General features: G+C 33.0%; 1 protein-coding gene across 2 annotated transcripts in view; it reads left to right on the top strand.

Moving 5' to 3' along the window:
• NCKAP1 (NCK associated protein 1) overlaps positions 1-20,599 on the top strand; it is a 95,684-nt gene that overhangs the window by 38,153 nt on the left and 36,932 nt on the right. For both annotated transcript variants that reach the window (XM_090281428.1, XM_090281419.1), the window contains exons 7-15: positions 1,098-1,235; positions 1,964-2,012; positions 4,428-4,584; positions 7,228-7,284; positions 9,465-9,561; positions 9,956-10,062; positions 10,756-10,888; positions 13,230-13,311; positions 16,349-16,407. In XM_090281428.1, the coding sequence (XP_090137554.1) occupies positions 1,098-1,235; positions 1,964-2,012; positions 4,428-4,584; positions 7,228-7,284; positions 9,465-9,561; positions 9,956-10,062; positions 10,756-10,888; positions 13,230-13,311; positions 16,349-16,407 (879 nt within the window). The remainder of the gene's footprint in view (positions 1-1,097; positions 1,236-1,963; positions 2,013-4,427; positions 4,585-7,227; positions 7,285-9,464; positions 9,562-9,955; positions 10,063-10,755; positions 10,889-13,229; positions 13,312-16,348; positions 16,408-20,599) is intronic.

Below are 20,599 nucleotides of genomic sequence, written 5' to 3'. Positions count from 1 at the left end.
TTTGGATGATGAAAGAATTTTTAGTAATAGGGCATCATTCTGTATGATCTGTGATTTTTTTTTGTTTTTTTTTTTGACATGTAGTTAACAACAGATTTGGTTCTTTTCCCATTGAGTTGATGGAAATTTCTTCAAAGGCTATTGGATCTCTTTGTTAAGTTCTCCATAGTCATTATCATGTACTAGACTCTTCATAATTACTTGAGGAGAATTGACCATTTGGATTAGACCAGTTATTTCCTAATCTTGATGTTTCTGATGCTCCATGATATCTCAGAATGTCTTTTATTTGCTAGGATTTGTTAAAAATTAATTAATTTTAATATAATTAATTTTATTTTAAAAACCTATTCCAAATCACTTGAAGTGTAATAATAATAATACAGATTCCTGGGTTCTTTCCCCAGAAGTTCTTTTTCATGAAATTTTAGGTGAAGCCCTGTATTCTATGTTCTGAACAAACTCCTCTAGCAATTTATGAGCAGCCTGATTAAAGAATCATTGTACAGAATTTTTAGGAAGCAGAGATGAATAGCAAAAGACAGTTAAAATCAAGCAAGAAGCAGGTGAGATGAAAAATTAAATACCTCGATGATAAAGCTGTAGTTAACAGACCAAGTGGCAAATAGAAGTTAAGTAATTTATTAAGATAGAGCACAGTTGATTCTTTTTATAAGGCATTATTGGAGAAATATGAAATATGTCAAACCCTGTTGACAATCGTGTAACCTTAATGTCTTTTTCTTTCAGTGAGAACTATCAGAGTAGAAAGTCATACACAGAATGATGACACTAGGCTCTCCTTTTACAATAAAGATCCTAAAATTACCTTTAAAAAAATAACATGATTTCATGAGCTAAGCTCTTGCCCAGGAATGCACAATCTATGTAACTTTCTTGAAATTAAAAAAAAAAAAAAAACACAATCTAGAGGAGGGTCCCTGGAATGGACTTTAGGTAGAGAAACATAGTTATAATTAGGCTCTGTTGTTTTAAAATGGTACAGTTAGAAATGTAGGCAGTTGTAAGAGAAATATAAATGGAAAAGGAAAGAAACATAATTATTCCTCAATTTTCTTTTTCCCTATTTTATTTAGTCTCTTTCAGATGCACTAATTTCTCTTCAGATGGTGTATCCTCGAAGGAATCTTTCAGCTGACCAGTGGAGAAATGCCCAATTACTGAGTCTCATCAGTGCACCCAGTACAATGCTTAATCCTGCACAGTCTGACACCGTATGATTCAATTTTTCCCTTTTTTGAATGAAAATAGTAAAATTGATTTAAAAAATCAGTTATAATGCAAAATCCTAATTAGTATTAGCTTATCAGTGAAGTTTATTGTAAAATGCTCACTAGTTAAGTCATACATACTATATAGTGCTTTTATTTCTAGATTTTGATGCTAAGTTAATACAATTAGTAGGGTGTGTATTTTCTTTTGAAGTTTAAAAATTGGTTGTGATCTCTTATGGTGGAAAATTTGGAAGGTGCAGAAATTTATAAAGATTGAAAAAACAAAAATTACCCCATGTCTTACCAAATAGAGAAAATTGTTATCATATGCTATTATATTTCTTTTTAATCTTTTCTCTGTGTATATGAATATAGGTGTTACGCATATAGAGAATGCACACATATAATTCCCAATTTGAGTGAGACAGTGAGCATCAATTATACGTAAATCTTTTTTAACTTGACTAAAATTTTATCCTTTGGAATACTGCAAACTCTGAAATAGACTTGGGAAATTTGGAGCACAGCTAATTGTCCGTTTTTGGACTGCAAGTTTAAATATAGGTTATAAAACTTTTACCTAACTTTTCAAATTTGTTGTGCTATTTGAGCCAACAATTGAGTCATGAGAATTCTCTCAGGAGTCAGTGCAGAGTCATTTAATATGGGTGGGTATTTTTTGATTTTTAAATATCTTTTAACCACAAATTTATATTTCTCTTTTTCAGATGCCTTGTGAATATCTCTCTTTGGATGCAATGGAAAAATGGATTATCTGTAAGTAGAATTGAATAGTTTTGTGATTACCCCTCAGGTTTTAAGTTTTAGAGAAAAATAACAGGTGACATGAATTCTGGAGCAAGCACTGTGCTAAGCCTTCTATGTGTGTTACCTCATTCAGTCCTCATACTGACCCCGTCAGGGTGGATGGTCTGTTTTATAGATGAGGAGCCTGAAACTTAATCCACGCAGGTACTAAGTGACAACGACAAAGTAAGAATCCAGGCTAACTTCAGTTCTCATGGTCTACATTATCTTGCCTTTCAACATAGCTGTCAAAACTAAATTTTTTTTGTGTTTAATGATTTTTTAAATACTGCATTTATTCAGTTAAGGTTTTTGGTGTTAATTTACTTAAGAACATATAATAAATGATTCATATGTTTGGCAGTTTGTTAGATGGCAGGGGAAATAAAATTACTCCTCATTTTTGCCCCTATGAAGCTCACAAACTATGTGGGGGATAGACATAGAGACGCACAGATATAAGACAAAATGAGATAGACTATAATGTAATTCCTTCTACCATCCCCAGGCCCACTGGCAGAGGGGAACAATTCTGAGCAGTTTGTATCTTTTATTTGTTACAATTCCTTTTTAAATTTTTTAAATAAAATTTTTTAAAAAAGTTTATTTTTTCATCACCATTTACGGCCCCCGTACCCATGTCCACCTCTATGCACCCCCCTAGTTATTGCAATTTTTATTTTCTTAATGCTATGTATTGACTTTCATTACAGTGTTTCTCTATAGTGGGAGACCAGCTCTTTTTTAATGATTTTTGGATTGATATTCTTATAAAATAAAATGGAAATGAATTACTAGAATTACCAAAGATAAAGTAATAAGCAAAGACATGAAATGAAAGCCTACATTTTTAATTATTAGATTTAATTTAATCTAACAGATTTTGTTACGGTTTCTATTCATAAATCATTGTCAGATTTTTATGAAAGTTTCTAAATACTCTTCTTTTTTTCTACTTAATCTCATTATGACTGTCACTTTGAGTAGCACTCTTATCAGTATAAAAAAGGCGGAATTTAGCACAGACTCCCTGCTCTTAGCCAGAAGAAGGTTTATGGCCTATTATAGAGGGCGAGAGAAGCATCAACAAACAAATATAGAATTATATGAGGGGGTGACCCCAAAAAACCAGAATTATCTTCTGGAGGGCAGGCCCCTCGTAGTACAGGTTTCGCCCACTAGGTGAGGGTTCTAGGAACCCATCTGTATCAGTGTACCAGCTGGCATTGTGAGAGACTGTGTTTGACGTCAGTAAATTTTTTTGAAGGCTCTTCCAGCATTTGCCCCTTTCATGATGGGTGATTTACAAGTGCACCTGCCCACACCATGCTGAGTAGTTCAGCAGTTTTTGACTCCAAACAGCATGACCCCCATACCCTACCCTCCCTATTCACCCTACCTCGCCCTGAGCGACTTTTTTTTGTTTCCCTGGATGAAAAAAGTCCCCAAAGGGAAATGTTTTGCTGATATGGAAGAGGTGAAACAAAAAATGGCAGAGGCACTAAAAGGCATCAAAATCGACGAGTTCAAAAACTGTTTTAAGCAGTGGAAAAAAAAACGTCTTGATAGGTGTATTGCATCAAATGGAGAGTACTTTGAAGGTGACTGAAGTTTAAACATGTAAGAATAAATACACAGTTTTTTATAAGTACATTGATTTTTGGAGGGGTCCCCCTTGTATCTTTTTGTAGGATTTCCAAATTAGATAACAAAAGGTGAAAGATATTTGAATTCATATAGTAGAAAACAGCGTAATATACTAAAAGAATTTTAAGCATAAGTACTTGAGGCTAAGTCTAGCTCTAATTTAATAGTATAACTTTCATCAAGTCTTTGAACTTTTATTTGTTCAATTATAAAAAAACAAAACCAACCTGCCCTATCTACTACATAGGATCATGTGAGATAATATGTGAAAAAGATTATTTAATAAACTATAAGTTGCTATGAAAATGTAAGATACTATTTCATTTATTCTGGTGATTTAGAAAATAGATTAGCTTTATTTTTCATTAATTGCAACTGTGATGATTATTATGGGTTAATTAGTAACTTTGATCTCTTGCTTAAAATATTTTATAAGTATTTCTAAAACTATCTTTAACTGATTCATTAAAAGGACTTCCTTTACAACCCAGAATTGATATTTTCTCCCCTTTTTGTCAGTGTGGGTTCAAGGAACTAATTTTGTAGAATACAGAAAATTATTGAAAAAGCAATATTTTTGCCATTTTGTATGTATGTGAATTATTACCTGTCACTTAAAAGCCTCAATTTAGAGATTGTGTTTAAATTTCTGTATTTTTGAAAAGCTATTTTGTAACGGAAGGAACATAACTTTGGGAAACTTTTATATTTGTATTTACTTTTCTTTTTTATGTAAAGTTGGCTTTATTTTGTGCCATGGGATACTCAATACTGATGCAACAGCACTGAACCTTTGGAAGCTAGCTCTTCAGAGTAGCTCTTGCCTCTCTCTCTTTCGGGATGAAGTTTTCCACATTCACAAAGCTGCAGAAGACTTATTTGTAAACATACGAGGGTATGGCATTTTCAATTTTCGGGGTCTTTTTTGGATAAGGGTAGTGAGTGGGGATTATCTTTATTGAAGTTTTGGGGATAGAGAAGGGTCATATCATTCAGGAAGATATTGCCTGTATCATCTTACCAGTCACAGCAAGTTGTTTTTAACAATCATCCTGGTATGGTACTATTCATATTTTTTTACAGGTAACCTCAGATTAAAATATCTAGTGTTCCTGCCCTTTTCAAACTTGATTCTAGGAGAAAAAACATATGTCCTTTTTTGCAAATCATAATATGATTTTAAACAAAAATATTACTAAAAGTACCATATACATTTTAGGATTTTGAACTCTTTAGAAGTACTATTTTTAGATTACAGTGTATTTATAAAAGTATATGAGTCAGTCAAAAATGCTTTATTAAATTAACTATAACAGTTATAGAGGTCAGACTGCTGCATATTGGAAGTTATGTTTCCTTAATAGGAAGCTATTCCAGATGACTCATTTACATTCATTTTCTGTAAAGCAAATAATTTTCAGAAATTAGTTCCTTTAAGTTTTTAATGCCTGCATTTTTTTTTCCACATGAGGTTGTGTAGCCAATATATAAAAGGCAGGTTGATCTCAGACTTGATAGAGATTATGAAATCTTGAAATTAGGAGCACCTAAAATATCCTGGGGTCCCCTGTACCTGGAAATGTTATGCAGGGTTGGTTTGTTAGTTTCGGAGAGAAATTAAATTGACTAAATTTATTTCATATCCTGTTTAGTAATGTTCTATTTAAATTGAAATAAAAATAAAGCATCTATTAGTTATTTAAAATAAAGATATGTTTAACACTCACAATTCAACCAGTATGTCTCAAATTTTAGTGTGCCTAAGAATTACCCTGGGATATGAATTAGAACCCATGTTCCTGGGCATCATTCCAAACCTCCTCTATCTTCTGTATTTGTTTCTTGTAGAGGTTCAAGGAATCTTCTCCCCCCCCCCCCAATAATTTATTGAGGTAAAACTTACTAACAGAAAGGTATAAATTTTAGATGTAAAACTCAACAACTTTGTATATAAATACTTTGGTGGCCACCTAAATCAAGATAGAGAACATTTTCATTGTAGGCAGAAAATTCTCTGTTGCCTCTTTCTGGTTAGTACTCTCACTTCAGTACCCTTCCCCTCTGCCCCTTTCTCAAGTGACTACTTTTTATTTCTGTCACTGTAGGTGATTCTGACATTCTCATGCAGGTAGTTTCTCAGTCATGGTATGAGAAACAGTACCCTGTGTATTTTTCAGGTCTTATTTGGCTTTTATTTTAGATGGTGGAGTACCCAGAATACCCAGGTCATAAGGGTTTTGTCATTTTCTGATTTAATCCGATTGAAAATCATGAAACTTGTATGATGTCTTAGCATATTGACAACTTCTCTGTGGAATCATATTTAAATGTATGTAAACATTTAGAACCAGGTAATCTGTGTATATTTAGTGAGCTTATGATATGCATGATACAAGTAAGTTTAATGACACCATGAAATGAGTTATCTTTTTATTCTTTTTTCTTTTTTTAGAATTTTTATTTTGTTTTTCAATTACAGTTGTCCCATTTTTTCCCCGTTGCTCCCCCTCACACAGCCCACCCCTTCTCCCACAATCATATCCCTCCCCGTTGTCCGTGTCTATGAGTCATTTATACACGTTCTTTGACTAGACCCTTCCCTTACTTATCCCCCTTCTTTCCCTCCCCCCTATTGACTGCTATTCTACTCTTTGTCCTATTTAGTTCACTTGTTTGTGTTATTCCTTATTAGGTGATATCATATATTATTTTTCTTTCTTTGCCTGGCTTATTTCACGAAGCATAATTCTCTCTAGTTCCATCCATGTTGTTATTCTTTTTTTAATGATACATTTACCATTTAAATATCTCCTTAAAATTGAGTTTTAATTTTTTATTAAATAATGAATGATCAATCCAGTTTAAAATATGAATTACAATAATTACAAGTCAGACCCTAAGTAATAAAAGCTTTAAAATTACAAAGGACAGTGATTACGGAATTAGTATATTTTGAACATGTGCTCAAAGAACATAAATCTTGGAATCATAATTAATTTAGAAGTTCAAGTTTTTAGTGTTAAGTGGTTTTAGCCTGGTTTTCAGGAAGATAGGTTTTCTTTAAAATGTTAGGAATTTTGAGTTTTTGTATCTAGTATTCATAAAATTAACATATTAGCAATTATTTTTCAGATGACATCTTTAAACTGTTTGATATTGGTGTTGTTTAATTTAAAGTAATTAAACGCTTTCCTGCCCCAGTTTTCTCCACCACAAACCCCCCATCCCTGAACAGTCACTTGAGTTGATCAGTAGTGTATGTTCTTTCAGAAATTTTTTAAAATGTGTATGAAATAGCATAAGAAGTCAGAAGTGATAATAAGTGAGAAGTAATGGCTTTTTCAGCACTTTAAATTTTTAGAAATCACTGTTAATTACATTGCAAGTATAATCTTAATGTCTCTGTTAGACCTAAGCATGAGGGTCAGTTTTTCTTGTTGATAATATGTCATTCTTAATTGACTTTTAGTGATTAGATTAACTTATTTTGACTATTATTGCTCAAATTAATGGTTCCAAATTTTTTTTTTGTACATAGCTATAATAAACGTATTAACGACATAAGAGAATGTAAAGAGGCAGCTGTGTCACATGCGTAAGTAGTTCTATCTTATCTGTGGTATTTGAATCAAGAAGGAAGTTATGTCTTAAAAGATTATTTTGTTGAAGTGAGTGCATATTGATGGTATGCAAAATATGGTAATAGAAGTGGAGGACTTGTACTCAATAGGAAATAAGTATATAATCTCAGTATCTAGTAACCTTGGAGTTAGTCCAGACAGCTTCTAAATATTTTTGAAGTGTTGATAAAAATGTTCTAAGGAGGAAAAAAAAAATGAAAAATAAAAAATGTTCTAAGGAAGTACCATACAAATGAGTTTTATTTTATGTATCATTTAAGTCTCTTACTGCCACTATGCTTCTGTGCCAATACTTTGCAAGTTGGGATGATTTTTGTACTTCTTCATGAAAACTGACATATCTTCATATTCTTCTAAAAAGTATTTACTTTTCAAAGTATGTTAACACCACACTTCTTTCAAATTTTAGTAAATATAATTATGTTAGTAAATATATAGAGAAATTAAAATTAGAAATTGGTGTATTTAAGGTGTTTTAAATTTTCTTGTGAAATAACTATAATTTGATAGTTAATTGTTGTGTATACAGTACACTTACGTAGAATATTTTTCTGATTCATCCATATTTTTATAAGGCAGAAAGAAGATAAGTACTACTGTTATTAATGGAAAGTATAAAACCACAAGAAGTTTGGGAATTTTAGGTTTAGGCTGTCGAATGAGTATTGGGAATTTAAGCCATCTCTTTTCATTGCTCTCGGTGCTACATAATTTCCTTATGCATATTTTTTTCCCTTAAAAGAAGTGCTTATATTATTAAAAATCATTCTCTAGTATGAATAGTACTTTGGAGTGTATTAGAATTACTTTCCTGACCTACAGAAATACATAAGATTATCAGTTCTTCATGGGATACACCTTATTGCAGCAGATGTATGGTGTTATAGCTATCTTATAAAGATCTTTTAAAGTAAGACATTTTATTTCTTTTTCTTACAATATAAAATAATCACAAATATTAAGCAGTAGTAATTCCTATCACTCATTATCATATGCCAGGTATAGTACTTTATAACTTTCTCTCAATGTTAATAACAGCACCACAGATTCCTTGCAGCAACCCTGTGTGTGAAAATAACATTTGCCCACTTTCTTCTTAGAAATTACACCAGATTAGCTTATTATTGTCAGGTAGGAAAGAGCTTGTCATTGGAATTAAAATAACATCGTTCAAGTACGAGATATAAGGCATTATGAAAGATGTATCTTCTGAGGCAAGTGTCACCATTCCTCTTTTATAGATGGCTGAAACTTAAAAAAGTAGAACTTAAGGTCACTTAGGCAGAGGTGGATTTTAATCTCTTTTCTACAACTAATTTACTGTTTCACAGCTAAATTTCTGGTATTGCATATTCCTGATACTTGGTTTTTTGGCATGTACTTTGTGTGTGTGTCCTTTTATGTTTTGTACCTGTGTAAATTTTAAAACTTTTAGAGCAGCATATATTTTCCATAGTATGTGGAATTGGAATACTTAGAACATTTTATTATTTTTTCCAATGTTAATATGTGAGAATAAATTTTTTCTGCCTTGCACTTTATTACTAAAATATTGAATATCTAATATATGAATATTTATGATTATCCTTTTCTTTTATCGTCTTTCTCTTTTTGCACTAGAGTACCAAATAGATCTCATCCAATATTTTTATTAAATATAACTGTTTAGTCAGCTTTTAATATTTAATAGAAATATACTTAGTAAGTAAGGATATGAATAATTAGGTATTTATCGTTATCTTTATTGATTTCTGTGTAGGGGTGAGAAAATATATACAGTAGGACAGTGAGTGCTCTCAAGGATTTTACCATCCTGTTTATAAAATGCCAAGCTAGATGGTACTAAAATTGCAGAAATTACTCAGAAATAGACATCTGCATATTGGGGAATGCTTCTTGCAGGAATGGTCTTGAAGTTTAGGTAGTATTTTGATAGGTAGAGAGTAACAGAATTAAACATGGTTACAAAAGCAGCACAAAAGAGGCAAGGATAAATATAAGATTAGTAAGTCATTTAATGACAAACACATAGAAGATGATATTTGTAAGGAGCTTCTGTTTCATAAAAAAAAATTTGGATGTTGACCTTAAAATTTTAGTAGAAACATGACTATAATAGTTTCTTTTCATACAGAGGTTCAATGCACAGAGAAAGACGCAAGTTTTTGAGGTCTGCACTGAAAGAATTGGCTACAGTCCTCTCTGATCAACCTGGCTTGCTAGGTCCCAAGGTAATTGATTTAATTCTTTTTTTATTTTTTATTTATTTTTTATTTTTGGTTTTTCAATTACAGTTGTCCCCTTTTCCCCCAATTTCTCTCCCCCACCCAACCCACCCCCTCTCCTGCAATCATATCCCTCCCCTTTGTCCATGTCCATGAGTCATTTATACGGGTTCTTTGACTAATTCTTATTTCAACTAACCATTCTACATTTTCCTCACTTCTTTCTTGCATGTATGCTCTCTCTCATACATACTTCCAACTTCTCTTCAGCCATCTCATTTCTGATGTGTTTTTGAACTTGATTTTTGTCAATTCTTGGCGATGATTTTTATATTGTGAATAGATTTTGTTTTTAATCTTTGTGTGACAGTAAGCAGTTTTTTGTTTGTTTTTTAATTAGGCACTTTTTGTTTTTATGGCATTATCCTTTGCCCGTGATGAAATTATCTGGTTACTTCGTCATGCAGATAACATGCCAAAGAAGAGTGCAGATGACTTCATAGATAAGTAAGTGGACAACATTTAAAAAATTCTTTTTTGTGTATTTTGATTTATAGGCTGTGGAACTTGGGGACTTTGAAATAAAATTTGTTTGAAAAAAGTTTTAAGGCTTTTCATATTTGTCATAAATATTTGTAAAACATCATTAGATGATATGAATAAGAATGCAAAGTCATCTTGAGTTTAAAATTATAGCTTTAATGTTTCCTTCCCTAGTACTCTAGGTGGTCATAAAGTTCTTGTTTTCTTGCTACATCCAGTAATTTTCCCATGGAATTCATTTTTTGAAATGGCATACTGCTACTACACAAAAATCTAAGAATCCTTATGGAGTTGTAATCAAGTTTGTCATTTGAAATGTCTTATTTTTGTCAAGTCCCTCAATAGAAGTTAGATAAATGAAGCAGAACAATAAGAGCATACAGAAAAATCTTATTTCTTCCTAGTGCTTTTATTTGTGTTTTTTGAAATGATTATTTATTTGTGTTCATTTGGGTTTTCCTCTATCAGTTTTTTAGTCTTAACTTTTCTTTTGCTTTCTGTGATTTCTTTATTCATATAAAATAATTTAAAAACATAATTGACATTAAATGTTTAACAATGATTTTTCTAAAAAAGTTCTTATACTAACATCAAAGATGTTTCACATTTTCCTTGACAATAAATTTTTGAAATATTTTTCTTGAATTTAAACAAAAGGCACATTGCTGAACTAATATTTTACATGGAAGAGCTTAGAGCACATGTAAGGAAATATGGACCTGTGATGCAGAGGTATTATGTGCAGTACCTTTCTGGCTTTGATGCCGTTGTCCTCAATGAACTTGTGCAGGTAAAAACTATCTTATATTATTTTCCCTTTTGTTTCTTCCCTTTCTAGTAACTGATCTGTTTGTTCAACAAGCATTTATAAAATACAATCTTGTGTTACATGGTGCAGATGCAAATGTAAATAAGTCATGGTCATACTTGTCAACGGGGTCATCATCTGGAGGGGAGAACGCATTTTCAGTTGTGGTTTAGTGTGATAGGCATTATGTTGTATGTGTACAAAGCTTAGAGTGAGCACAATTCAGGGAATGAGTCTTTATCTTACGAGTGGAGGTATATAGTAACTATATTTTATAAGGTCTTGCAAAAGAGGAAGTTAGTCATAGATCACATTTACTACTTGCAAAGAAAGCTCACCGGGACTTGGTGTGGTTGATGGCTTACATGGCGGTCAAAGGAGGAGGCAGAGAGATTAGAAGAAAAATTGAATTAGGCTAGGTGAGAACTGATGAGAACCCAAACTTAGACAGTGTTTATGGAGATAGAAAAGAGTGGCAAAAACATATTTGATAACTAAATATTAGAGAAGAAGTAGAAGATAAGTTTCTTTGCATAGTGTGTTAGAGGATGGCCAGTAAATGTCCTAATTTTATTTTCAATTTGAATTTTCCTTTATCATTTTTTAATCCTAGGTTTTTGTTTGTTTTTGGCATTTCCTAATTTCTTTATTTGGTCTTTTCATCTTAATATAAATTTCTTTTATTTTTATTCCTAATAAAATGACAGTAGAGAAAATAGTATTTTATTTTGCGTCATTTTATAAAAATCACACGTTTCCCAAAACTACTGTAACCTAACATATAGTATGAAGAAAAAATATCACAAATTCTTTTTATATTAAATTGTATTAAGACTCTGAAACTACTCATTTTCCAGAGAAGTAACAATACTTTGGAATCTTAATTTCTTTTTGAAACCTACTTAAAAAAGCAAATGAAAATGTCATGTAATTGTTTACCTTAAATTAAATACAGCTTCTGTTATCCTAAACTAGTGTTCCTTTTTTTTTCTCCACTAGATGGAGCCCAGATACTTCCTTTCTAGAATGTCTATTAGAGAATAGAAAAGCTGATTTTATCCCTTCTGTGTTATTGCTTTGCTCCAGTTTTATTTGAATAATTATTACTTACCAGATAAATTAGGCTTTCATGCTTTCACAGCCTAAAAAGTAAACCAAACTTCTGGTTTCATTGCATTTTGAAATTGCTTTGGCTAATTGGATACTTATTAATAAGTTTTACAGATTAATGTTATAGTGTTAAAATTTTTAAGTCATTCCATATCTTTTGGTATCCTTTATGTAAACTGTTAACCATCTTAGAAAAGGAATTTCTTATTTTTTCTGGAATTATAGTTGTAGCAGCAATAGTATCAATTAGTAATTGTCAAATTATTGATAATATATTTTATTACATCTGTAGAACAACTTTCTGGGGGTAGGTATAGTTGTCATTATTTAAAGAAAAAAGACCTTAGTAATTTGGTTGGTATGGCACAGTTCATAAGTAACAGAGCCAGTATTTGAAGTAGTGTCTTAACCAGACGCTTGAACTTTTTACCACCTCTTCTGTTGTAAAGTGCAGGCGTGGTGTTTTTAAGCATTTACTGGAATTTAAATTTAGAACTAAGGTTAGTTAACCTGTTAATGTAGTTCATTGTAATAAGGTGTTAAATTATTTTTTACTGTAAAATACACATAACATAATTTATCATTTTTACCATTTTTAAGTGTACAGTACAGTGACATTTTATAAATTCACACTTGTGTAGGTCTTAGTGCCTTGAAAATTATTTATGCTGTTTGTGAGCTAAGTATTCATTTAAAAAATATTTATTATCTATTTCAGATGCAGTTTATCAAATTTTCATTTTTTTTCAAGCCAGTTTCAGAGGCCTTTTTGTTTTGTTCTAATTTTGTCGAGGTATAATTTACACCTAATAAAAATCACCAATTTTTAGTGTATGGTTTTAATTTTGGCAGCTGTAAGTACATTCATGTAGGCACCATAATAGTCATGGTTTAGAACACTTACAACACTTAAAAGTTTTCTTGTGTACCTTTGTACTTGATTCCCTCTTTGACACGCATCTGCTTTCTTGTCACTTTTTGCCTTTTTAAAAAATATCATAAATGGAATCATATACTATATAACTTTTTGATTTCTTTCAATAGACATAATATTTTTGAGATTCAACCATTTTATTGTATGTATCAACACTTTTTACCTTTTTATTGCTAAAAAATATTCCATAGTATGGATACCCATCCACCAGTCGATGGACCTATGAATTGTTTCCCAGCTAGATGATTTTAACACTATTTTTTGTTTGTTTCTTTTCAGAATCTTTCTGTTTGCCCTGAAGATGAATCCATCATCATGTCCTCTTTTGTTAACACTATGACTTCCCTAAGTGTAAAGCAAGGTAATAAAGCTTTTAAATAAAAGCATATTTTCTTTTTAACTGGGCTTTCAAATTTGATTATTAAGGAAAAGATTTAATAGTTAATGTTTAAAAAAATCACTTATTTTTTGTACGTACAGTAGTCCCCCTTTATCTGCAGAGGGTATATTTCAAGATTCCCAGTGGATACCTGAAACTGCAGATAGTGCTAAACCACACACACACACACACACACACACACACACACACACACACACACACACGGCCCTTAAACAACGCAAGGGTTAGGGGCACTGACACACACACACACACACACACACACACACACATACACACACACACACGGCCCTTAAACAACGCAAGGGTTAGGGGCACTGGCCCCCTCCCTGCACAGTTGAAATTTTTGACTCCACAAAAACTTAACTGCTGATAACCTACTATTGACCAGAAGCCTTACCAATAACATAGTAGTTGATTAACACATATTTTGTATGTTCTATGTATTATATACTGTATTCTTAAAGTAAGCTAGAGAAAAAATGTTATTAAGCACCCCTATGTTCATTGCAGTACTGTTTACAATAGCTAAGTGCTGGAAACAACCTAAGTGCCCATCTGTAGATGAGTGGATCAAAAATCTGTGGTACATTTACGCAATGGAATACTATGTAGCAGAAAGAAAGAAGGAACTCCTGCCATTTGCAACAACATGGATGGAACTAGAAAGAATTTTGCTTAGTGAAATAAGCCAGGCAAAGAAAGAAAAATACCATATGATATCACCTAATACAGGAAACTAAAGAACAACACAAACAAAAGAACTAAATAGAACAAAGAGCAGAATAGCAGTCAATAGGGGGGAAGGGGGAGGGAGAGAAGGGGGATAAATAAGGGAAGGGTTTAGTCAAAGAATGTATATGAATGACTCATGGACATGGACAACGGGGAGGGATATGATTGCGGGAGAGGGGGTGGTTGGGTGGGGGAGAGAAATTGGGAGAAAAGGGGACAACTGTAATTGAAAAACCAAAAAAAAAAAAAAAAAGAAAAGAAAAAGAATTTTGCAAATAATAAACCACAAGCAAAACTTCAAAAAAAAAAAAAAAGAACATATTAGACTTCTGGCCAAGATGGAGGTGTAGGTAGACACGCCTTCTCACACAACCATTAGAAGGATTACAACTAACCTCAAAACAAAAACAACCAGAACTGCCAGAAAATCAAACTGTATGGAAGTTTGACAACCAATGATTTAAAGAAGAAATAGTTATCCAGATGGGTAGGAGGGCCAGAGATGGGGAACTGGGGCATAGAGGACGTGGTATAGCTGTGGAGAAGCAGTAGCAGGTGGAACCAAAGGTCCCACATTAACGTGTGGCAGATATAAGATGGAGGGACATCTGGCCAGACCATGCAGCCCAGGGTTCCAGTGCCCGGAGAATAAACCCTTATATCTTCTGATTGTGAAAACCAGTGGGGATTGGGGCAATGGAAGAAACTGCCTCTCTCTCAAGAGAGTCTGTTTAGAGAGCTTCCATAGTCCTAAAATGCATGCAAACCCACTTGCTCTGGGAACAACCACCAGGGCAACAGCTAGAGGGGCACCAGTCACATTCAGGAAGTGGGTGAAGTGACTGGAAAAGGGGCAAGTGCTGAGCAAGTGACATTGTTTCCTCTCTGACCACTCCCCCACATACAGCGCCACAAAGCCTTGAAATTGGTGCCCCCCCCACACACACACACACACTGACCAATGCATAAGGCTCAACCCCTTATTAACAGGTGAGCCAAGACAGGGAGTCAAAGCAGCTCTACCAAATGTATAGAAACAAACACACGGAGGCTGCCAAATTGAGGAGACAAAGAAATATGGTCCAAGTGAAAGAACAGATCAAAACTTCAGAAAAAGAACTAAGCAAAATGGAGATAGCCAACCTATCAGATGCAGAATTCAAAACACTGATGATAAAGATGCTCAGAGAACTCATTGAATACGGCAAATGCATGGGGGAAGAACTGAAGGCTACACTAAGTGAAATAAAGAAAAATCCACAGAGAACCAAAGATGTCATTTATTAGACTGCCTCTCCATCATTTGAATACCTTATTTCAATAGATTTATATGGCGTTTTAGTTTTATAATCTTGTAAGAGGTACCAGAAACCTTGACAATTTCTGAGTAATAAATATTTATATTATTACACTTACATAATGAAACTTGTAAACTTGCCTGGTGACATTTGGTTTATATAGTGTTATATTGTGGAACTTTAATGTGCTATTTAAAGTTCCTAGTTACTGGAATCCTCAAAGTATTCTAGCTCCTTCAAATTGACATGTAAGCACCATTGAGAATCAGAGTTCAGGAGAAAAGTAAGCTTTACATTTTTCTGAACATTAACTGTCTTCTTTAATGTTATCTTTATAGGATTTAAGGGTTATTTCACTGTCTTAGCTATTAATTTTTTGTTTTTTATTGTAAAATACACATAACATAAAATTTACTATCTTACTATTTTTGGTAGTGTTAAGTATAATATTCACATGGTTGTGCAACCAATTTCCAAAACTTTTTCATCTTGCCAAACTGATACTCTAGTGCTATTACATAGCAACTCCCCGTTTCCTCTTCTCCTAGCCCCTAGCATCCACCATTCTTTCTGCTTCTATAAGTTTGACTACTCTAGATACCTCTTATAAGTGGAATTATACAGTATTTGTCATTTTGTCACTGATTTATTTAACTAGCATAATGTCTTCAAGGTTCAGCCATGCTGTAGCATCTGTCAGAATTTCCTTTTTTAAGGCTGAATAATGTACTACATTTTGTCTATCTATGTATCTGTTGATGGACATAAGGTTGCTTCCACCTTTTGGCTGTTGTAAATAACACTGCTGTGAACATGGGTGTACAAAAATATCTTTTCAAGACCCTGCTTTTAGTTATTTTGTGTATATACCCAGAAGTACAATGGTCTTAGCTCTTAAAATTTGAGATGTGATTACAGACTTGTGAAAACATTAATTTGCTTTGTAAACTTTTTTTCTTTTATTATAGTTGAAGATGGGGAAGTGTTTGATTTCAGAGGAATGAGATTAGATTGGTTTAGATTACAGGTAAGAATAACTTAATTTTCATTATTCCGTTGGAAGCTTTAGTTAACATGAAAACATTATTTAACGTGAAAAAATGTTTATAGTTGTATACCTATTGAAAAGACATCTTTTGTGTAACTAATTATAGTCTTTACCTCAGAAGAAACTTTTTCTTATTGATATATAATTGACATAACATTAGTTTCAGGTTTACATAATGATTTGACTGAGTATATTTATATATTGGAAAATGATGACAATAAGTCTAGTTAATATCTATCACCACATAGTTACAATTTATTTTTCTTGTGAGAACTTTTTAAGATCTAATCTCTTAGCAACTTTTAAATATATAAAACAGTGGTCCGCCTCCTTACCTGAAGGGGGTATGTTCCAAGACTCCCAGTGGATGCTTGAAACTATGGATAGTACCATACCCTATATGTACTGTTTCTTTCCTTTATGTACAAATTGATGTTAAAGTTTAATTTATAAACTAGGCACAATAAGAGATTAATAACAATAATTATAAAATAGAACAGTTACAGCAATATACTGTAATAAGTTATATGAATGTGGTCTCTCAAAATAGTGTATTGCACTGCACTCATTCTTCTTGTGGTAATGAGAGATGATACAGTACCTGTGTGATAAGATGAAGTGAATTGAATGATGAAGGAATTGTGATGTAGTGTTAGGCTACTGATAAGGGTTACTTGAACACAAGCACGGTGATACCGCAACAGTTGGCTCTGATAACTGAGAAGGCTACTGAGTGACTAATGGGAGGGTCACGTTTTATGCAGTGTGGATATACTAGACAAAGCAATAATTTATATCCCAAGAATGGTGTGAGAATTCATCATGCTACCCAGAATGGTCTACAACTTAAAATGTATAAATTGTTTCATTCTGGAATTTTCGATTTAATATTTTCAGACTACAGTTGACCATAGGTAACTAAAACTGCAGAAAGTGAAACCGTGGGTAAGGGGGGTGGGCTGCCATACAGTATTATTAACTGTGGTCACCATACTATACAGTATTCCTTCACTTATCGCAGGTATTACGTTCTAGACCCCCCGCATTAGGTGAAGATCTGAAAAGTAGGAACCTTACATTTATTTTAGTATTTATATATATTTTAAGGCTTTATAAACCCTTCCCACACACTTATAAACCATTCCCAGTCCCTTATTAACCTTCCCCACTCCCTTATTAACCTTTTCCACACTTTTAGAAACACTACTTAAGTTCTTTTAAAAAAAAATAATTATTTGTTTATTTATTTTTAGAGAGGGAGAAAGGAGAAAGAGAGGGAGAGAAACATCACTGTGTGGTTGCCTCTCACTGGCACCCCCAACTGGGGATCTGGCGTGCAACCTAGTCATGTGCCCTGACTGGGAATCGAACCAGCGACACTTGGCTCTAAGGCTGACGCTCAATGCACTGAGCCACACCAGCCAGGGCTTTACTTATGTTCTTAAACATATTCTACACTCTTAAACCTACATAACTTTAACAACATATGTATAGAGTACCGCAAAATCCCGTGATATAGCGAAAAATCCGCAATAAATAATTAAATATAATATTTTTAAAAATCCCACAATACAGTGAGGCCGCGAGAAGTGAACCAGGATATGGAGAGGGACTGCTGTACCTTACATCCCTAGGACTGATTTAACTGAAAGTTTGTACCTTTTGACCACCTTTACCCATTTCACTGAATCCCAACTTCCTGCCTCTTGCAACCACCAATTGGTTGTCTTTATGAGTTTATTTGTTTTGTTTTCTTATTTTTTTAGATTCCACATATAAGTGAGGTTATACAGTCTTTGTCTTTCTTCGTCTCATTTATTTCACTTAGCATAATGCATTCAAGGTCCATCCATATTTTTTCAAATGGCATAATTTCCTTTTTATGGCTGAAAAATATTTCAGTGTACGTATATGTATGTATGTACATCTGTACCTACATGTACACGTATATACAGTGTATATACACATCTACATGTGCATAGAGACACACGCACCACAACTTTATCCACTCATCCATCAATGGACACTTTGGTCGTTTCTATATCTTGTCTATTGTAGATAATGATGGGGTGAACATGGGGGTACAGATATTTTTTTGAGTTAATGCTTTTAATTTTTTGGATAAATCATAAGATAGTTCTGTTTCAAATTTTTTTAGGAACCTCCATTACTGTTACATTCCCACTGTAATGTGTAAGGGTTCCTTACTTTCTACATCCTCACCAACACTTACCTCTTGTTTTTGATAATAGTCATTCTAACACTAACAGGTGTGAGGTGATAAGTCATTGGGGTTTTGATTTGCATTTCCATGATTAGTAATATTGAGCATCTCTCTTTTTTTTATTTATTTTTATTTTTTTATTAAGGGCTTTAAAAAAATTTTTTTTTTTATTTTTGGTTTTTCAATTACAGTTGTCCCCTTACTCCCAATTTCTCTCCCCCACCCAACCCCCTCCTCTCGCAATCATATCCCTCCCCATTGTCCATGTCCATGAGTCATTTATATATGTTCTTTGACTAAACCCTTCCCTTACTTATCCCCCTTCTCTCCCTCCCCCCTCCCCCCTCCCCCCTATTGACTGCTATTCTGCTCTTTGTTCTATTTAGTTCTTTTGTTTGTGTTGTTCTTTAGTTTCCTGTATTAGGTGATATCATACGGTATTTTTCTTTCTTTGCCTGGCTTATTTCACTAAGCAAAATTCTTTCTAGTTCCATCTATGTTGTTGCAAGTGGCAGGAGTTCTTTCTTTCTTTCTGCTACATAGTATTCCATTGTGTAAATGTACCACAGTTTTTTGATCCACTCATCTACAGATGGGCACTTAGGTTGTTTCCAGCACTTAGCTATTGTAAACAGTGCTGCAATGAACATAGGGGTGCATAAGTTCTCTTTATGTACCTGTGGGTCATCTGTATATCTTCTTTGGAAAAATGTTTATTCAGACCATCTGCCTGTTTGTTTTTTTTTAATTTTACATTTTATTTATTTTTAGAGAGAGGGTAAAGCAGGGAGAAAAAGAGGGAGAGAAACATTGATGTACGAGACAAACATTGATTGGTTGCCTCTAGCATATCCCCAACCGGGGGCCTGGCCCACAACCCAGGCATGTGCCCTGACTGGGAATTGAACCAGCAACTTTTCGGTTTGCAGGATGACGCCCAATTCACTGAGCCACACCAGTCAGGGCCATCTGCTTATTTTTTAAATCGGATTGTTGGTTTCCTAACTATTGAGTTGTATATAGAAGAAACATTTTGCACTAGTTGTTAAACATGGATAAATATATTTTTAATTTATGTTGATAATAAAAGGATATTTTTGAATAAAATAGATTATAATTTTAAAATGTTCAAATATTTAAACTCCAATCTCTGTTGATTATCTTGATGCAAATATTTAATTCTGAAAGTGAAAACACAATTTTTTTTGACAATTTTATAATCTAGAACCAATTGATATAAACTTTAGGCTGTTAGTCTTTGACATTAATACTCATCTCTGCCATTGTAGTGTGAGCATCCATAGACAATAATAAATGGGTCTAGCTGTGTTCCAATAAAACTATAAAAACAAGCAATTGGTTCACAGGCCATAATTTATAATTTCCTGATCTGTTGCCGAAAGTTTAATTTTCCTGAAATGAAGAAATGAATACTAATGAAGTATTGGATTAAATTTTTTATTTTATATGTAACTCACATAGTTTTTGAGAGCCTTTAAAATTCAATCCTGAAATCTTTGTGAATATGTAATTAATGATAGAATTTAATTGCTTCCTAAATATTTGTAGTAATTATGAGAAAATGGTGGCCCAGTGTTTTTAATAACTTCATATTAAAAAATATATATATATTAGTATGTTCTCCTTATAAAAAAAGTCAAAAGTATCCAGAGGTAAAGTATTAGTCCCCGGTAATACTCACTTTTAATAACTGGTCTTATCCTTTTAGATGTTCAAACATGTAAATGGGATTATACTATATACTGTTCTGCAACTTAAATACACAATTTTTATTTGTTTAATTAAAACAAAAATATAAACAGTACATGTTTGCAGAAGAGATTTTTAGATGAATATAGTCTCAGGAAGTACTGGATTCCTAGAAAGAGAATACTTTTCTGGCAGTCTGCTTCGTTCTCTTAAGTGCTTTTGCTTTTCTTAGGTTCT

This window comes from Furipterus horrens, unplaced genomic scaffold (genome assembly GCF_987537825.1).
Source record: "Furipterus horrens unplaced genomic scaffold, mFurHor1.1.pri manual_scaffold_1, whole genome shotgun sequence".
Lineage (NCBI taxonomy): Eukaryota > Metazoa > Chordata > Mammalia > Chiroptera > Furipteridae > Furipterus > Furipterus horrens.
The sequence above is the reverse complement of the archived record's forward strand: the minus strand, read 5'-3'. Positions and strand labels throughout refer to the sequence as shown.